Source organism: Nicotiana tabacum, chromosome 11, assembly GCF_000715075.1.
Source record: "Nicotiana tabacum cultivar K326 chromosome 11, ASM71507v2, whole genome shotgun sequence".
Classification (NCBI taxonomy): Eukaryota; Viridiplantae; Streptophyta; class Magnoliopsida; order Solanales; family Solanaceae; genus Nicotiana; species Nicotiana tabacum.
Window position 1 is genome coordinate 99,766,904 of NC_134090.1, and position 19,340 is coordinate 99,786,243.

A 19,340-nucleotide genomic window follows, 5' to 3' on the forward strand; every position below is an offset into this window, starting at 1 on the left:
GCTCGTTTCCCATTTTTGCCTTGGTGTTGCTCATGCACCTTAGCTTAGCAACACTCTTGTTGCCCCATGACAACACTCTTGTTGTCAAGTCGAGCTCAATTGGCGGAGGTCTAACAAACCACCTACACCCTTTGAAACTTGACGTCCTCGTTGAGGTTAGCTCAGTTTATGAGTCCTAAGGGGTTGACAAGCAACGCCCCTTGGCCTCCCTTCTTTTCAGCCACAATTGCATTGACACCAACAGTTTGTTTGTCACTGGTCATTGCCTCCAATGCAGCCCTCTAATCTGCGGCAGTCATAGCATTTAACACTACCTTCTTTGGGCAGTCCCTTGCTCGATGTGGTCCATCACAAAGGAAACAACCACTTAATTTGTTGCCCTTCTCCTTGCATTTTGAAGTTCCAGCCTCATGCTTTCTCTTCCCCTTGTCTTCATTTGCATTGTTGTTTTCACATTTCTTCCACTCCTTAGCCTTGTCCTTCTTTCTGTCGTTGGACTTTGAAGCATAAATCTCATCACTCAAATGAAAATCGCTCAATGCATCAGCCGCAGCCACAACACTTGCGAGGTTTTGAATATTCTGCCTTCGCAACTCAAGTTGTGCCCACTGTTGCAGCCCGCTCATGAAGTTGTGCAACTTGTCTTCTTCCGACATGTTGCTGATGCTCAACATCAAAGAAGTGAACTCTTTCACATATGCTCTAACTGATCCGGTTTGCCTCAACTTTTTCAGTTTGTCCCTAGCAATCCAAGACGTATTGCTAGGAAGGAACTGATCCTTCAATTCCTTTTTAAGCCGGTCCCATGACTCAATCTTTGGTTTGCCCAAACTTTCATCTTCAGCCACACAAGTGCGCCACCATAACTTAGCATCGTCACTCAAATACATGCTAGTCAAGGTTACTTTCTACTTCTCATCTTGCACACGAATAGCATGAAAGTACTGCTCCATATCCCAAACAAAATTCTCCAATTCACGTGCACTCCTTGCACCACCAAATGCCTTAGGTTCAGGAATTTTCACCTTGAGACGTTCAGCACCACGTTGAGGAGCATCCTCGCCCACAGCATATCGTAGTACCACTGTCTCGGCCTTCAGATCTGCGTTCTCTCGACTTAGCCTTGCCAATTCTGCCTCAAGGTAGGCAAGCCTTGTCACGAGAGTCTGAATTTCTTCACCATCAGGAACATTTCCCACCAATGCCTCTAGTTTCATTAGCCTTTCCCGCAGTTCGTTGTTACCACCGGCCATGTCTTCAAACAAGACCACAAAATCTGCCACTGCCCGCCGTGTCTCCGTCACGAACCTGCTCCGCACTGATACCAGTTGTCACAGGCGTGTTTTATGTCACACAAAAACAACCCGCGCGGCAGCTAAGTCTCACACTTGACTTCAGCCTGCTCCAACACTTCATAATGTTGTAATACGTGCTCATTTTACTTGCATTAATTAAACAATTTCTAAAACCAATTAGTACTACCTACTTATCATACTATAATTAATTGCTTATGAAACTAGACATTTTAAGACTTGGGGATTATCTAAAACTGACAAATAGCTCGTGAACATCTCTGTAATGAACTAAAGAAAGCTGCAAACCTGGTACAAAGATGAGAATGCTCAACTAAGAAGTATGCTAATCAAAGTGAATCAGATGATCTGTACATTAAATTAAATTGGCGTATACCAACTTCTGTACATAACCATACAACGCTCTAATCTCAAATATTGATCAGCCTTCCCTCTCTCTTTTACTATATTAGGACAAAATAAACCCCAAAATCTCCCACATTTAGATAAACACAGAATAACACTTCTTTCCATTCTCTAGTTACTACACGCCTGTCAATACAAGTCTCTCAAAACAATATTGCAGTACATGGCTAAAACTAGAGGAATACATAATGAAAATGACCTACTTATTTTAGAGCAGGACCTCTAGCTACGAAGCTTCCGTGTTTCTCTTCAAACTAATTGAACCTCTTCATCAGCTCTGCTAGGTTTTCCAATATCAAAGTCTGGCGATCAAAGAGAACCTTCTGGTTGTCCAAGATCAAGTTATGACGACTAGACATTTCCATCTGTATATGTTTCCAAATCTAAGTTACAGATACTATACAACCAAAGAACTAGATAGTACAAACTTAAGAAATGTACCTGCAGCATATGATTTTGACTTATCAATTCTAAATGAAGATTCCTCATTTGCTCATGAACGGTTCTTTGAATGAAAGACAAAGTTTCTTCCTGCTTACGTTCAAACAGCTGGAGTTGAAAGGAACTTCCCTGCTGCAATTCAGGCAGTGTGGATGTTTGTGATTGTCTGACTTCACCCTGTAAAATTCTTAGGTCAAATGAAAACTTTCTATTGAAAAGATAAGCCTATGGCATTTGGAATGATTCATCATTAAGGCTCTTTTCACCAGCTCATGCTTCCAAGATTCTCTTCGAAAAACACAAAGGTGAAAACAATCCATGATGAATCATAACAGATGACGCCTAAGATAAAGAGGAACAGCCAGGTTTTCCTGTTTCATACATTCATTGCTTGGAAAGCACCAGCTCCTGCAGCAGATGACGTGTCAGACCTAGACAACAAGCTATTCAGAAGCTCCTCCCGTGTTTCAGCTCCAGTTTTCTTAGTTTTTGGAGAACCAACAGAAAGGGTTCCATCACTGAAGGACGGCTTGGTGCTTATTCTCTCAGCATAACTGGAAAATCTTCGTGGAAGGGTCATAGTTGAACCAAGAGAATCAAGAGTACCCTGCCCTGTAATGCCTTTTGTTCCAACTGAAAAAGATGTGGAACTAGAGGGGATGTGTTCTGACGATCCTAGAGAAGTTTCTTCATTTGAATTTTCTTTAATGCGCAAATTTGCCAAACTCAGACTAGAATTGCTCAAAGAGCTGATACTCTGAGTTGCTGGAGAAGTATCCTGTAATCCAGAGAACATTGTTCCTGGTGCAAGAGGGCCAGATGTCGATGTTGCAAAACGAGAAGGCATGTTTCCTGACTGCCGAAGGTGAGATAATCTATCAGATAATCTCTCACCACCCCAAGCTTCTGGAGGAGTTATGGAGGAAGAATCATCCCTACGGAAAGATGTAGGAGTAGAAGATAACTGTGCCGAAGAAGTATTCTCCTGCAGGAATGTCAAAGATATGAAATACTTGTCAAGAAAGGAAAATTACTCATGCATTTGATGTTAATCCAGTCATTGACTTCAGTATCAGAATACTGACGCCACTTTTTGGACCGACTTCACAAATTATTTAGCACCCAAGAATCTGGGTAGAAGTTGCGAGTTAAGAAATTATTTACTTAAACTACATATCGACAGTGTTGTCAAAGGCTCATTTAAGGTGCACTTAAGCCTGACGCTCAGAAAACCTCGTGGAGAGCCCTTCACCTTGCTTAAGTTGCACTTCAGTGTAGTGCAAGGCACTGACGCGTGCACACTCATTGCCCATGAGCTCTATCTTGAGTCGAGTGTACTAAACAAATATAATCGGCAAATAAGTGTAATAGTTGTTAAGGAAAACAATATGAACTAATTTTTTACTTTCTTAAATTACATATATTTTTATTTTTTGTCATTGCGCCTTTTTTTCACTAAAGCTCACACCTGAATTGCACTTTGCGCTTAAAGTGCCCCAATCAATAGACTTGGAGGCTTCTTAGAGCTTTTCACCTTTGACAACACTGGATATTGAAAGCACCATTTGCAGCAAATCAACTTAGAAAATTTTAACAAAACAAGTTTCTGCATGTAGAACAGCAACTCACAACTTCACTAAGTGTCCGGCAAACAATGAAATAATTTGCTCTCCAAAAGCAAATAAATCAAGGTACATCAACCAGACAAGATGCAAACCTGTTTGGGCAAGGAACTTGATTTCCAATCAAATATGGGGCGGTTGTCATTGCCACCCTCAACTGGAAGTGGAAACCTTAGAGAAGGAAATAGCAAAGATGATCTCTTATCAAGATCCTTTTTAAAACCTTCCTGATCATCCCAAAACTTATCAAGTGAAGGTGTAATTGGCTGAACTTCATTAAGAGGAGAAAAGACTTCCATATCATCCTTGAAGTTACGAGGAGCGTGTAATCGTGTCAAAGATCCACCTTTCCACAAACTACTTCGTATGGGTGTTTCCTCGGATGGAGACAAACCTAGTGTCCCAGATGTAGATCCCGTATTGCCTGCTGGAAAAGAAAATGAGTCCACAGAACCTGAACGAACAGTGGTTCTGGAACCTGATGTTGTCATGGAAGTTGATAGGCTTGATGATGTCGTAGCAGGAAGTGGGTCAGGCATTAAAATCGAATCCTCCACAGCACTGCCCAGAAGAGCTATTTCTGTTGTGCAATTGTTTTCATTGACCATTACAGGTTTTGCTCTTTGCCAGCATAGACTTGTCACAGCCTGTTAATTCATATCAGACTTTACTAGTAAGAGGAAATAAATAAGAGTAAGAAGGCTAGTGTCAAGAATAGGAACACAGCTGGATTTTACAAGCTGATAAACAATGTATATTATAAGACAACCAGAACATGATAATTGCACAAATAGATAAAGAAACACCACGCTGTGTTGTTCTGCAGAGAGAGAGAGAGAGAGAGAGAGAGAGTTCTCAGTCCAGCTCCCCCACCCAAACTCCAAAAACCAACGTTGCATACCATCTTCCAGCTCATCAATCAGATTATACACATCGGTCTACCTTGATACAGTAATGACACAAAGAAACATTTAGCCAAGGAAGAAACAAGGAATAAGGATATCCTCACAATGTTTTCCAATTTCAGGAAATTGAGAAGTGCCTTAAATTATTTTCCACGTTTTGACTGAGCAGAAATTTGGTTGTCATGCCTGACTGAGTGAGGTGCTGCTTTTGTACCCTATTGCTGCATTCTGAGTGAATCAGGGTAGGTGGTCAATAGCTTGTGGACCACCCCTTCCCCAAAGCAAATGCTGGCTATCTTTAACCTCTCAATACATGCCATATATTGGCAGAAGCCGCAGAATGGCACATGGATCACCTACCTGTCCGCCTCATCTCCTCCCCATCTCCTCTTGCCCCATTTACCATTGCATGCATATCCACTTCTATCATCACTGGAAGGTATAATTTGAAGACAACAAGTGGGCTAAAGTCTATATGCATCAGTGTTAAAAATAGCGTGAAGCGAGGAAAAGCGATAACCCCCATTTCACGAAAAGCGAGAAGCGAGAAGCAAAGCGCTCGCTTTTTTTAAGTGAAGCGGAATTTAAAAAAAAATTAAAATAAATACGGCATAGACAACACATGTAATTGTAAGCAAATGTTCAATACTTCAATTAAAAAACTAAAGAGTAGCATCAATTAAAACACAAAATGAGCATCCTATTCTTCTACAAGATTGTCAAATTCTTTTATTCCACTATCATTGGGCAGAATTTGGGCAGAAACTGGGCAAAATTTTTCTGAAAAAAATTCGCCAGCATTTCGGCTCTTTTGGACTTTTAGAAAGAAAAAGAAAAAGAAGAAGAATGAAAATAAAAAGTGCAAAAGCAAAACATACCTGTTGAAACTTGAAAGCTGTTGTTGTAGTGTTGAAGAAGAAAAGAAGAACCCTAGTTTGCTTGAAGAAATTGCTGGTTTTACCGTTTTAGTGAGGAAGAAATCGCTAGTTTAGAACCCTAGTTTGCTGCTGAAGAAGTCGAAGAAACTACTGGGTCCGGAACAGAAGTTAGCGATTTGGTCTTTTAATTGAAAAAAGACTTTAGGTCTTTTAATTCAAAAAGCGAAAGCTTCTTCCGCTTCTCGCTTTTTAGAGAGAAGCGGGCGCTTTTCTTTACCTGAGCCGCTTTTAATTGGAGTAGTGCCCAACCTCCCGCTCCGCTTCGTTTCTCGCTTAAAGCGAGGAAGCGGGCGCTTTTCTGAACCCTGATATGCATACCCACACCAAATGGAATTTGGTATATGGTTAGGTATCTCCACCCTTAGTAATAGGGAACTAAATCTTTTCTTTAATTTTCTTTTTTTTATCTCATGTTTTGCCAACCAAGGTAATGAAATGACGAGTCAAGTACACAGTAAGGAGAAATTGATCCTCAACACAAATACTTTATTAAGAAGAGAAGAATAAAAGACCTCAGAAGTTCCATAAGCACGTAAAACAGTCAAAGGTTGTGGTTTTCCACGAACGTCGTAGAATACCACACGGCCACTACTTGTTCCAGCTGCTAGAGTGAAGCCATCATCAGTAAATGCCAGTGAAGAAAAAGGTGCCTCATAAGGAATGCAAAATGATGGCCTTCTTGACCCTGAGTCAAAAGTGTACAACTTCTTATCCATACCAACACTAGCAACAATCTGCAATCATAAGAGTAAAACCATACCTAAGAAAATGCTTACAATCATTTGGCCTGAGGAAGGATTTACAATTCTTCACTAGAACAGGTATGCAATAGGTGTACTAGTTAATGAGTAAAATAGAGAAAACCTTGTCATTTGATGGTGAGAAACTAACGCCAGAAGTTGGTGCAGAATGCTGCTTTAGCCAAGAAACCTATAGAGATAAAAATAACTACCAGTTATCCAATGAAACAAATTTTACAGCTGGCAAGACAGATATAACTGCATAAGAGAGAGAGAGACAACAACCCCAAAGAAGCCAACCACTAAATTAAAGGTTAATAAAAGATTGACACAAATGCAAAGCAAGAAAGTTTCAGGAACTTGGAAAATTCAACCATTATGGCTATCAAAGCATGTCTGATGATGGTGTGGCTTGGGTTATGCCATCAGATGTTAAGAGTTTGTTGGAGAGCTGGAACGGACAGAGGATTGGAAGGATACAAAAGCAGATCTGGAGAACTATCCCTTTATGCGTCTTCTGGACTATTTGGATAGAGAGAAACAGTGGTTGTTTCGAGAATAAAAAGAACCGCATCTCTGGAGTCAGGAACCTTTGTTTGCAAAATCTGTTTTTTGGTGTAAAAGGAGTACACTAGAGAGTATTGATCAGTATATGGAATTTCTGGACCACTTGGAAATATGTAACTAGAAATTGTTGTAGGGGCTGACTTGTTTGGTTGTATTGTTGAGTACCTTCTTGGTACCTTTATTAATAAAACTTTTACCTTATAAAAAAAAGGACATCCACGTCTCATCTTTCAAATAAATAAAGGGAGGGAAGAGTAGGAAAAGGAAGAGCAGTGGAGAAGGATCAGAGGAAGAACCATGACATGTTCTCAACTTCGTCAGGTGGGGAGGCAAAATAAGTATTGAGACAGGGGCTTGGAGGTTCCGAAATAATTATCTATCTGAAACTTCAGAAAATTCATAACCATTATTCAGTGTCACGTGCAAGCTCACATTCCATCTTTGAAGTCCGCAAGCTATAAAGAATAGTGCTTCAAACAGTCACCGCACCAATAGCAGTAAGAATTTCTCTTTTCGTGAGTAAAACACTTTGGGGTAGGGGTAAGGTCTGCGTACATATTACCCTCCCCAGACCCCACTTGTGGGATTTATACTGGGTCGTTGTTGTTGTTGTTGTTGTTGTGAGTAAAACACTGTGAGACCCCCAAAGAGCAGTGATGAGTTTCTTAAAACTGTCAAGCCCTTTGAGATGTAACAGTTGTAAGTTGCAAATGGATAGTGGATGCTTGTTTCAGAAAACACTCTGCCAGAAATGTTCTATATCATAGCCTAGTGCCTATACCAAATTAGCCAGATGAGATTTGACTTGCACATGCAGATGTCGAGGAGAAAGAAAAGAATTCCCTAGTACTTTTAAACCGATAACCCATTTAACCAAGACGGATATAGGCACTAGCAGGAGATGTAACGAGATCAAATTTTATCGTCTCAAAACACCAAAATGACATACAACAAACCTTGGGAGTGCGACCAGTAGTATCCCACAGGTGGATCGATCCATCATCACCAGCCGTCACCAATAAGTGCCTGCTAATCTTGGAATAATCAAGGACTCTCAAAACCTGGTCTTGTGATAATTAGACAAAGATAGATGGCATCAGAAAAACAAAGCATCGTAGCAAACACCAAAAGCAAATTGCAGCTATAAGCAGCTTTCAGCAAAGTAGGACTTAGAAAGAATGAATTAACCTGCTCATTTGGATCCTTGAGTTCAGCAGCCTTCGCACCAGAAGCCAGGTTGTGAAGTATGAGATTCCCATTAAGACTGATAGAAGCTAAGTGCTCATCTTTGCAATTGTACATTACACCGCTAATAGTATCAGTATGACCTTTCAACCATTTGATGCAACGCTTCCGCTGCAAATCCCATATTCGTACAACTTGACCACTGCCTCCAGAACAAATGTATCTGGATGCTTTGCTGCTAAAGTTAATTGTTGAAATAGACTCCTGCAAGTGATATAAAGTAACTACTTGTGGATAATTGATTGATAGCCCACTAAACAAGGTGGACTCCGAAAAAATGTTGACAGCTTATACTATAGAACCATGTTAGGTTGTGGCAGATGGGATAGGAAGCTAACTTTATTCTAACCAATCGTCTTGTCTTCACCTTTTTGCCACGGATAGCAATATAGCACACATTAATCCAGCATCCGTATTTTCATAAACCTATATAGGATAATCGAACCTTCAGGGATCCATTTCTTTACCCTACTAAACCCTATCTTCGTCCCATTCAAACCCAGAGGCGAACACAAATTCTATGACAGTGGATTAAAAATACAAAGATGTAAAGTACAGACTCTTTTTTTAGAGTAAATAAAGTAGTAAACTATGGATTTCTTGATAAGCCAACAACAAAAACGCTGTTATTTAGCAATAATGATTCCTTTTGACTACCACTTAACAAAACTTTTGTGGTTCGAACGATCTCATCTAGAAGTTATTCATAGGAGGTGACTTCAATGGTCACATTAGGGCGACATCTGGGGGTTATGACGGTGTGCATGGCGGCTTTGGCTTTAGAGTTAGGAAACGGAGGAGGTACTTCGTTGTTGGACTATGCTAAAGCCTTTGATTTGGTGATTGCCAACTCGTGTTTTTCGAAAAGGGAGGAGCACTTGGTTACATTCCGAAGTTCGTTGGCCAAGACTCAAATTGATTATCTACTCCTCCGGAAGTGTGATAGGAGCCTGTGCATGGATTGCAAGGTTATACCAAGCGAGAATCTCACGACTCAGCATAGATTATTGGTAATGGACTTAGAGATCGTGAGGAAGAGGAGGAAGAGGGCTGCGTTTTGTCAACCCAAGATCAGGAGGGGTGCTTTGACTAGTGACAAAGCGCAGGAGTTGGGGGAGAAGTTGTTAGCTATGGGAACCTGGAGGAGCAGTGGGGACGCGAGCTGTATGTGGACCACGACTGCGGAGTGTACTAGAGTAGCTGCGAGAGAAGTGTTAGGGTCTCGAAGGGTTTCTCTGGCGGCCACAAAGGTAACTGGTGGTGGAGTGAGGAGGTACAAGAGAAAGTGGAAGCCGAGCAAGCGGCGTACTTGACGCTTATAGAGAGCATGGACGAGGAGGCGAAGAGGATGAACAGGAAGGGGTATAGGAGGGCTAAGAAGGAGGCGAAGTTAGCGGTTACTGCGGCTAAGACTGTGGCGTTTGGGCGTTTGTATGAAGAGCTTGGGGCCAAAGGCAGGGACAAGAAGCTATACAGGCTAGCCAAGGTGAGAGAGAGGAAGACCCGTGATCTGGATCAAGTTAAGAGTATCAAAGAAGAGGAAGGTAGAGTTTTGATGGAAGAGGCTCAGATTAGACGAAGATGACAGGCATATTTCCATAAACTCCTGAACAAAGAAGGTGATAGGGACATTGTGTTGGGCGACTTGGAGCACTCCGAAATACGTCGGCCGTCGGGATTTCGGGTATTGTAGGCGCATAAGAGTAGAGGAGGTCGAGGGGGCTATGTGTAAGATGCACAGGGGTAGAGCTACCGGGCCAAATGAAATACCTGCGGAATTTCGGAAGAATGCAGGTAGGGCAAGTTTGGAGTGGCTCGCTAGGCTATTCAACGTCATTTTTAGGACGAAGAAGATGTCCGATGAATGAAGGTGGAGTACGATGATTCCTCTGTATAAAAACAAGGGCGATATCCAAAGTTACAATAATTATAGGCAATGTTGTCAAAGGTGCGCTTAAAGCGTGTTTAAGCCCTGAAGCGAGGCTCAAAATATGTCGAGTGCTTTGCCTCGCTTTGTGAGCGCTTTAGTATCGCATCAAGTCTCTAAGGCATACTATTCTTTATCAATGAGTGTATCATGAAAAGGCAATATTAAACAATTGATATTTCACTTTATCGTAAAAAAAATTCAATTTCTTTGTCCATATATTTGTTATTCATGCTTATAATTATTAGTTTTGGACTACATATATATATTTTTACTTTTTCTCCAGTTGCGCCTTTTTTCATTAAAGCTCACGCTTTATTTGCGCTTTGCGCTTAAAGCTCCAACGGACCTTAAAGCTTTTTTGCACTTTTCACCTTTGATAACATTAATTATAGGGGGATTAAGCTGCTAAGCCATACTATGAAAGTTTGGGAAAGGGTGGTTGAAGTGAGAGTGAGGACCAGTGTGTCCCTTTCTGAGAACCAGTTCGGTTTCATGCGGGGGCATTCGACTATGGAAGCCATTCACATTGTAAGGAGATTGGTAGAGCGGTATAGGGAGATGAAGAAGGACTTGCACATGGTGTTCATTGACCTAGAGAAAGCATATGACAAAGTCCCGAGAGAGGTGCTCTGGCGATGCTTGAAGGCTAAAGGGGTCCCAGTAGCCTACATTAGGGTGATTAAGGACATGTATGATGAATCTAAGACTTGAGTTAGGGCAGCAGGAGGAGACTCGAAACACTTTTCGGTTATGATGGGGTTGCACCAGGGATCATCTCTTAGTCCATTGCTATTTTCCTTGGCGATTGACGCATTGACGAGACACATTTAAGGTGAGGCGCCATGATGTATGTTATTTGCGGATGACATAGCTTTAATTGACGAGACGCGGGGTGGTGTTAACGAGAGGCTGGAGGTTTTGGAGGCAAACCCTAGAGTCTAAGAGTTTCAAGTTGAGCAGGACCAAAACGGAATACATGGAGTGCAAGTTCAGCAATGGTACCCAGGAAGGGAATATGGAGGTGAGGCTTGATACGCAAGTCATCCCCAAGAGAGGTAGTTTCAAGTATCTTGGATTTATAATACAAGGTAATGGAGAGATTGATGAAGATGTCACGAATAGTATCGGAGCAAGATGGATGAAGCGGAGGCTCGCTTTCGGTGTCTTGTGTGATAAGAATGTGTCACTGAGACTTAAAGGTAAGTTTTACAATGTTGTAGTTAGACCGACTATGTTGTATGGAGCAGAGTGTTGGCTCTTATACCTAGAAGCTAAAAGTAATTGAGATGAGGATGTTGAGGTGGATATGTGGGCATACCCGGTTGGATAAGATTAGGAATGAAGTTATTCGGGAAAAGGTGGGAGTGGCCCCTGTGGAGGATAAGATGCGGGAGGCGATGTTGAGATGGTTCGGGCATGCTAAGGGGAGAAGTATAGAAGTCTCCGTTAGAAGGTGCGAGCGGTTAGCCTCGGTGGCCAGCAGGAGGGATAGGGGTAGGCCTAAGAAGTCTTGGGGAGAGGTTATTAGGCGGGACATGGCGCAGATGGAGCTGACTGAGAACATGGCCATAGACAAGAGGGTGTGGATGTCAAAGATTAGGGTAGAAGGTTCGTAGGCAGTCGAGCGTTTCTCTTTGTCTTGCTCAGTTCGGTAGCATGTATGATATCTTTTAATCATAGATGGCTATTACTACCTAGAGTTTGACTGCATTCTTGGATTCAATCTTATTTGATATTGCTGTTATTCCTAGTTGTTGCAATTACCTTTTCTTTTTCGGTCGTTCTCTAGCCGAGAGTCTATCAGAAACAGCCTCTCTGCCCTTTCTAGGATAAGGGTAAGACTGCGTACATCTTACCCTCCCCAGACCCCATTTGTGGGAAACTACTGGATTTGTTGTTGTTGTTGTTGAACGATCTCATCTAGATGTCTTTCTTTAGTGAACTTGAACCTGCAACCTTGCAGTTGGCGTATTAACACTCTTAACAGTATTTAAAAAACTTACCATTAAACACCTGAAATAGAGAAACCCCTAAAGACAACTAATTATTGGAGAATGTTTGAGTGCAACATCCACTAATCAAAGTGACACCATCAGTGTATTAGATGATACATGCATAATTTATCATAATCAATATTTTGTTTATAACCGAGAAACCACCAAGGGCCCGTGGTGAATGGTTCAAAACTCGGTAGATAATGGGCCCACCCAAACCTTCTCCACGTAAATACCATGTAACACATGAAGTTTGCCTAAGCCATTCATTGCATATTGCTCTCTTACCACTAGACCAAAGCCCTGCCCGTGGGACAATTTATCATAATCAATATTTGAAGTTACTTCGTTGGAAAAAAAAATCAACAATTGAAGCTACTACAAGCAAAACAACTGAAATCTTTTTCTATTTTCCCTTTAGTATACTTTTCTGTATTATGAGCCCCGCACAGAATGATCCATGTTGCATAAAATGTATATAGCAAAAGCAACCTGGTCAATTTATGCTATTAAGTTTTGGAACCTGATTTTAATATCCCTAATATGTGCCTGTGCATTCTAAAAGAAAATTTATCGTATGAAAGCTAGGGATGGCAATGGGGCGGTGCAGGTGCGGGGCGGGTTTGAACGTTAGCGGGGCGGTGCGGGTTGGGGCAGGGCGGGTTCAATTTTTAAATTAAAAAAAATATGCGGGGCGGGGCGGGGCGCGGGTGGGGACTGGGGATTTAATTTTAAAAGCCTGAATAATATTTAAAACTCAAGTCCCAAATACTCCCAATTTCACTCAGACTTAAACGGCTCGTCAGTCACTAGCCAGACAGTCATCTCTCATTCTCTCTCAGACGACGGACGCAGAGACGCTCCTTCGTCCTCGTGAATAGGTACTCGTCGTCGACTCTCAAACTCTCGTCTCAATTTTTCTCTCAAACTCTTGTTTTTCGGCCGTAACACGGTGTTTGATTCTCCAACGGTTCTTCAATTCTCAGAAGGTGGACCGTCGGCGACTTTCTCCTGTTTGATTCTCCATCGGTTCTTTTCTCTGCCTTTTTATTGTCTTGAATTTCTGTTTATTGTTGATTGCTGAATTTGATTCTTTTTGGTGAAATATTGTGTTCTTTTTTTCTTCTGGAGATTATTTTTATTGGATTGATTTTCGGATTCTGAAAATAGTGATAACTCCTGTAAGCTCAAGTTTATAGTAGCTTAATTTGACTCAATGATGTAGCTTAATTTAAGTCTCATGTCAATTTATGTTGAAATAAAACTAAAATTTTGTCAATAATGATGTTGATTGTAGTTGACATGTGAATTACATATTTATATTACATCTAAAGATAAACGGGCTTGCCTCATTATTGCTGATTTTTAGCTCACAGAGTTGCAAGCATTATTCTGTTGTAGTTGTATGTAATGTAATTATTTGACTCTTTTGGATCAAACTGAGTATAACTGACTAAGTTGGATTTACTAATTAATTGACTCTTTTTTCATTTTCCATGTGCACTTAGAAATGTCTCATAATATTAATTTAGCTTATTTTTTGTAGAAAAGTATGAAGTCTCAAAATGAAGAGAATCCGGTTGGTTCATCTTCTAGTACTTTTCCTATAGAGAGTGACAGTCAATTGCCTATCCAAGTCGATGAAGTTGTTGAGGAAACTGGGAAAAGAAAACTTATTTCTGACGCATGGAATCATTTTACACCGGTGATGATTAATGGTGTTCGTTTTGGTGTTTGTAAGTATTGTAATACTCGTATCAAATCAACAAGAAATTGTGGGACATCGTCCATGTTAGATCATATCCGTAGTCGATGTCGCAAAAAGCCAAGTAACTTAGACAATGAGGTTAGTTCGGGGGGTGATGGTAGTCAACAACACTATTTTGATCAAGATGTTTCACGCAGAGAGCTTGCTCATGCTATCATTTTGCACGAGTATCCATTGTCTATTGTTGATCATGTAGGATTTAAGAAGTTTGTTGCTAGTCTCCAACCGTTGTTCAAAATGGTGTCTAGGAACACAATCAAGAATGATATACTGAAGATTTTCGACAATTTGAAATCAAAAACTTCTATGTTATTGGAAAAACTTACAAGTAAAATTGCAATAACAACTGATATGTGGACTTCGGACAACACCAAAAAAGGGTTCATGGCTATTACAGCACATTTTATTGATGATTCATGGAGACTTCAAAGCCATATTCTTAGATTTGTTTATGTTCCTGCTCCACATGATAAGGATACTTTGTGTAGTGCGTTGCTTAATTGCTTGTTAGAGTGGAATCTTGAAAGAAGAACTTCAACAATTACAGTTGATAATTGTAGCACAAACAATGCTATGATGAAAACCTTGCTAGATGAGAAACTTTGTAAAAGGGATTTATTGTTGATGGGTCGAATGTTACATGTACGATGTGCCGCACATATCTTGAATTTGATTGTGCAAGAAGGACTAAAGGTGATACAAGATAGTATAAATAATGTGCGTGACAGTGTCTTATATTGGATAGGGTCTTCAGGCAGAATCGAAAGGTTTGAAGAAGCTGCACGATTGCTACATATTTCTTGTAACAAAAAGTTAGAGTATGATTGCCCTACTCGGTGGAACTTAACATATCTAATGTTGAGAACAACCCTGGAATACAAAGATGTGTTTATGAAATTGAGCCTAAGTGACCTTAGTTATCGTTGTTTTCCAACCGAAGGGCAATGGAGTGTAGCGAAAAAAGTTTGTAATATATTAAAGCTTTTTTCTATCATATCACTGAAGAGTTCTCAGGGACTCAATATCCCACTTCTACTCTATACTTTTCTAAAGTTTGTGATATTAAGCTAGAATTGGAAGCCTTGGTGAAAAGTTTAAATCCTTTGATTAGCTCTATGGCATCATCAATGTTGTTGAAATTTAAGAAATATTGGGATGAAGTGCATATTTTGATGGGTGTAGCTGCTATCTTTGATCCGAGGTATAAGATGAGGTTGGTGGAGTTCTATCTTACACATATTTATGGTGGAGAAGCTGCTTCAAATAAAATTCAAGAAGTTCGAAACTATTGTGTTGATCTCTTTCAAGAATATAAGAGTAGAGGAGCTGAGTCATCCCAAGCATCTAGTTCTAGTGAAGTTGTTGGTCATGTTGAGGGTGACCGACTGTCTAGTTTTGATAGGTTTGTCGCGTCGAGTAGCTCGAACGTGGACACAAGATCGGAATTGGATTCTTATTTAGAAGAAAATGTGCTACCCCGCACACCATCATTTGACACTTTAAGTTGGTGGAAGACAAACAGATTGAAATTTCCTACTTTACAAAAAATGGCTCGTGACCTCTTAGCCATTCCTGTCTCTACCGTTGCTTCAGAATCTGCATTTACTAGTGCAAGATTGATTAGTCCGCATCTTAGTAGACTTCATCCTACTACTTTGGAGGCTTTAATGTGTGCTCGCACTTGGTTATGGAATGAAATAAATGGTAAGTGATTTTTTCAATGACTTGTAATGTTAATAGTGATTTTCAATTTTTAATACTATATATGTTTCTTTTTAGGTTTGGCTTCAACGGTCAACAAAGTTTCATGTCCATCATTACTTGACGAAGAGGAAGAGCCGGATTCAAGTGGTCGTAGAAGAGGAAGAGAATTTCATTTGTTGATAGATTTTGTTCGAGTATAGACTTGTTGTTTTGCTGAATAGACATTGTAGTTTGTTAAAGCTACTACTTCTATGCCTTTTGAGATGTGTTTTTGCTTCAACACTATGGTCTATGGTCCAGCGTTGTTGGTTCTGGCATTGAGTTCTGATTCTGACATTCTGTATCCATTGCTTCGGCATCTGAGATGCTGCATCTCCTTCATTCTGCTCCTTGCTTTTATTTCCATCCCTATTGAATACAACAATTGGAACTCCCACAGCAGCCTGCTCAATGGCACCTGTGTCGATAAATGTAGAGTTTATTCTGATGTTTCTAAACCTGTTTTGCTTAATGTTTAGCCTAGTTGATGCTTTGCTTTTTCCTGGGAAATAGTTTTTAATTGGCTTGTGAAACAGTCTTGTCAGTGTGACTGTTTATCATTGAGATGAGTCCTTCCTTGATCGAGTTATGTCACATGCATTTGGTAGGAATTTCAAACATATTTGGTATGAACTTTGTTTGAAATTTGCATTTTGGTAGCTTTTAATTATCGGAAGTTTTACACTGCCTGGTCCGCTTTAAGTGCTTGCATGAGTACTAAATTCAACACAGAAAAAATAAGATTTTAAGTCACTTCAAATGTTTTTTGAGTAATTGAGTCCGAGATTGAACAATTACAATTGCAAACTACTTAAACGTTTCTAAGTCAAGAATTTAGTACTCGTGTGGAGAAAAGGGAGTGGGGTAACCATTCAATTCAATAATAAAATCACTTTACCTACTCACATGTAGTGAAAAGAGGAAACAAACAATTATAGCACATAGTAAAAAATCAAATTTAAGTCTAGCTTTCTAAAAAAGAAAGAAATTTTATTAGAAAAAAAAATGCGGGTGCGGGGCGGGTGAACGCGGGTGGAGTGCGGGGCGGGTTTAAATTTCGCGGGTTCAGACAGGACCCGCCCCGCACCCGCCCCGCCTGCCATTCCTAATGAAAGCACCAATCCTCCTACAAATTTCAGCAGCAAATAGAGGTAAAAAAACAAAAACAAAAAAAAGTCGGTCCAAACGGCTTGCAATGCAGCAGATCTTTACACTCAAAATTCACCATTTCACAAAGAATGCTGTACCAAAATACATTGAAATAATTGGCAGCCGAATACTAAACTTGATCATGTTTAAAAAAATGAAAAAAAAGGTTTAAACTTGCATATTTTGCAGTTGCTGGTAAAACTAAATAATCTTAAATTTCAACAAAAGGTCAAAAAGGTAAATAGCAAAATAAAAGAACCTCGATATTGTCACCAGCATCAGTGGGTAGAGTCCCCAAACTCTGTCCATTTTTCCTCCACAAAGATATCTTCTTGTCGTCTCCAGCGCTTGCCACCACTAAATCTACAACAACCAAAACATCCAAAATTAAAACCCAAAAAACTGTTAAATATTTGAAATAAAATAAATTGAATCAACTGACTAGTAACGTTCCACTTGAGGGAGTTGATAAGGAAGCCAGGGGAAGGAGTGTAGCTAAGAATGCAGGGATCACGCGGTTCCAATGACAGGTCAAATAGCTTCACCGTGTCACCCCCACTTGCCGCCAACAAGCTCTTTATCGAATCCATCTTTAGCTTTGACAATTTAGATGAATGGGAAAGTGAGAGTGAAGTAGTTGGTGGCGTAATTCTGCATTTTGTATTTCTATTTTAGGTGTTTGATTTGAAACCCTACCTAAGAGAGAAAGAGGATATAGGAAATTCAAAAAAGTTCTGGGCCAAAAAGTAGGCGCCCTCTCTCTAATGCATAAAAATAAATAAATTTTTAACTGCATAAATACTTTAAAAAATAATTGTTTGGACTATAAAGTTAAAGTTAAAAGTGCACAAAAAAACTTTGTTGTGAATACTTGATCTCAGCATGATTAGATGAAGTAGCCACGATCAGTGTTTTAAGAGGCGTGAGCCATAAGGCGAGTCATTTTACATATGCATCAGCGAGGTATAAGCCCCATGGATATTTGTAAACCCCATAGGTATTTAATTATAAAATAATATAATTACAATAAATATTTATAAACATGTAAAATTGTATAAAAATTGAAGAAAACTATAAATATGTATGTATGCATATATATATATGTGTGTGTGTGTGTGTGTGTGGTGTGTGTGTATGCGCGCACGCGCTCTATCCCTACAAAAAAACTATTCAAAACAATCTATTATACGCTACTTACAAGTACAAGCAACTTGAGTCGAAAAAAATAAAGTTTTCTACATGGAGGAACCAAAAGGATGACTAACCTGCAATTTGAACTTTGAACTTGTTCCTATGAAGGAGAATAGAGTTTTCTTTGTATTTGTAAAAAAATGAATATTCTTTGCTTTTGGGAGATATCAGCAGACTAGCGGACAAGATAAAGAATTGGGAAAGACCATAAATTAAGGCTTCAATCAATAAAAAAAGGTCTTGACTTTTTAATACATTTCAATTCCTTTTTAAAACTTTTGAGTAATTACGAGCTCACTTCTGAGATTTTGAGTATTATATGAAGGACTTATTCAACAAATTTTATTTTAATTTAAAAAAGTCTCTGGGGCTTACGCCTCACTACAAAAACGCACCTCAAATACCCGGGCATACACCCCGAATACCTGGGCTTACGCCCCGAATTGCTGGATATACGCCTCTTGAGACTTTTGCCCCACACCATCGCCCCGGGGCATTTTGGTACACCTTTTAAAATACTGGTAAAGATGAATAATTTAAATTGATTCTATTTAGATATTTTTAAATACGTTATTTTTAATTTGTTAGATTAAAATGCTATATTGTATTTGTTGGATCATACCCAAGTGGACCTTTTTAGTTTGGGGAAAATGCACAGTTAGCCACTAATTAGAGATGTCTTTATTCTTTAACCATTGTTTAAAATGTATTTACTCTTTAGCCAATGCTTAATAAATTTGTACCTGTCCGAACGAAATACCCCTATGCTAGACATGGGTGTTGTGTAAATATTAAAGACATGATGTCCTTAACTTCATGAGTGTTATGTAACTATTAAGGCCAAAGTGTTTTGTATTTGCCCTTCTATTGTTAAACCTGAGGACATGGTGTCCTTAACTTCATGAGTGTAATATTAAGGACAAAATGTCCTTAATATTTACACAGCGCTCATGAAGAAATGGTAAAAATGTCTTTTCGTATTAATTTTAATAAAGTAGTGACTATTTTTGCTCAATATTAAAAAACTAGATAAAAACTAAATACCACATTAAAAGGTGGATATGCCACGCCATTTCTACTTTTGGTTTTTGAATGGAACAAGATCATGTTTCCTTAACTAGTTGAATTTGAAAAGGATAAACATCTTTATTACATCTCATGTTTTCGTACGTGAGAGTGCGTCATAAGCCAATTGATGTAAGTTCGGAAATGAGATCATTTTTGAAAGTACATAACGTAAGTTCATCATGTTATTTTGGAGGTTACAAATCTTTAAGATCATGAATAACAAGTACCAAAAGGGTTGGAAAACTTAGACGCTAAACGAATTGAAGAAAATAAATTTCGTTGAAAGTCGACAAGGTTGGAATGTTATAACATATACTTTTA

General features: G+C 39.5%; 1 protein-coding gene and 1 pseudogene across 1 annotated transcript; one reads left to right on the forward strand and one right to left on the reverse strand.

Moving 5' to 3' along the window:
- Positions 1-1,642: 1,642 nt before the first annotated feature.
- Positions 1,643-17,530, reverse strand: LOC107788393 (protein NEDD1). Its single transcript, XM_016610078.2, has 10 exons — positions 17,203-17,530; positions 17,020-17,123; positions 8,120-8,380; positions 7,888-7,992; positions 6,489-6,554; positions 6,137-6,358; positions 3,877-4,428; positions 2,542-3,144; positions 2,160-2,336; positions 1,643-2,083 (listed from the first exon to the last, which is right to left on the reverse strand). The coding sequence occupies exons 1-10, from the start codon at positions 17,348-17,350 to the stop codon at positions 1,973-1,975; spliced, it is 2,349 nt and encodes a 782-aa protein (XP_016465564.2). The 5' UTR covers positions 17,351-17,530; the 3' UTR covers positions 1,643-1,972.
- LOC142166456 (zinc finger BED domain-containing protein RICESLEEPER 2-like) lies at positions 13,520-15,772 on the forward strand (annotated as a pseudogene).
- Positions 17,531-19,340: the final 1,810 nt, after the last annotated feature.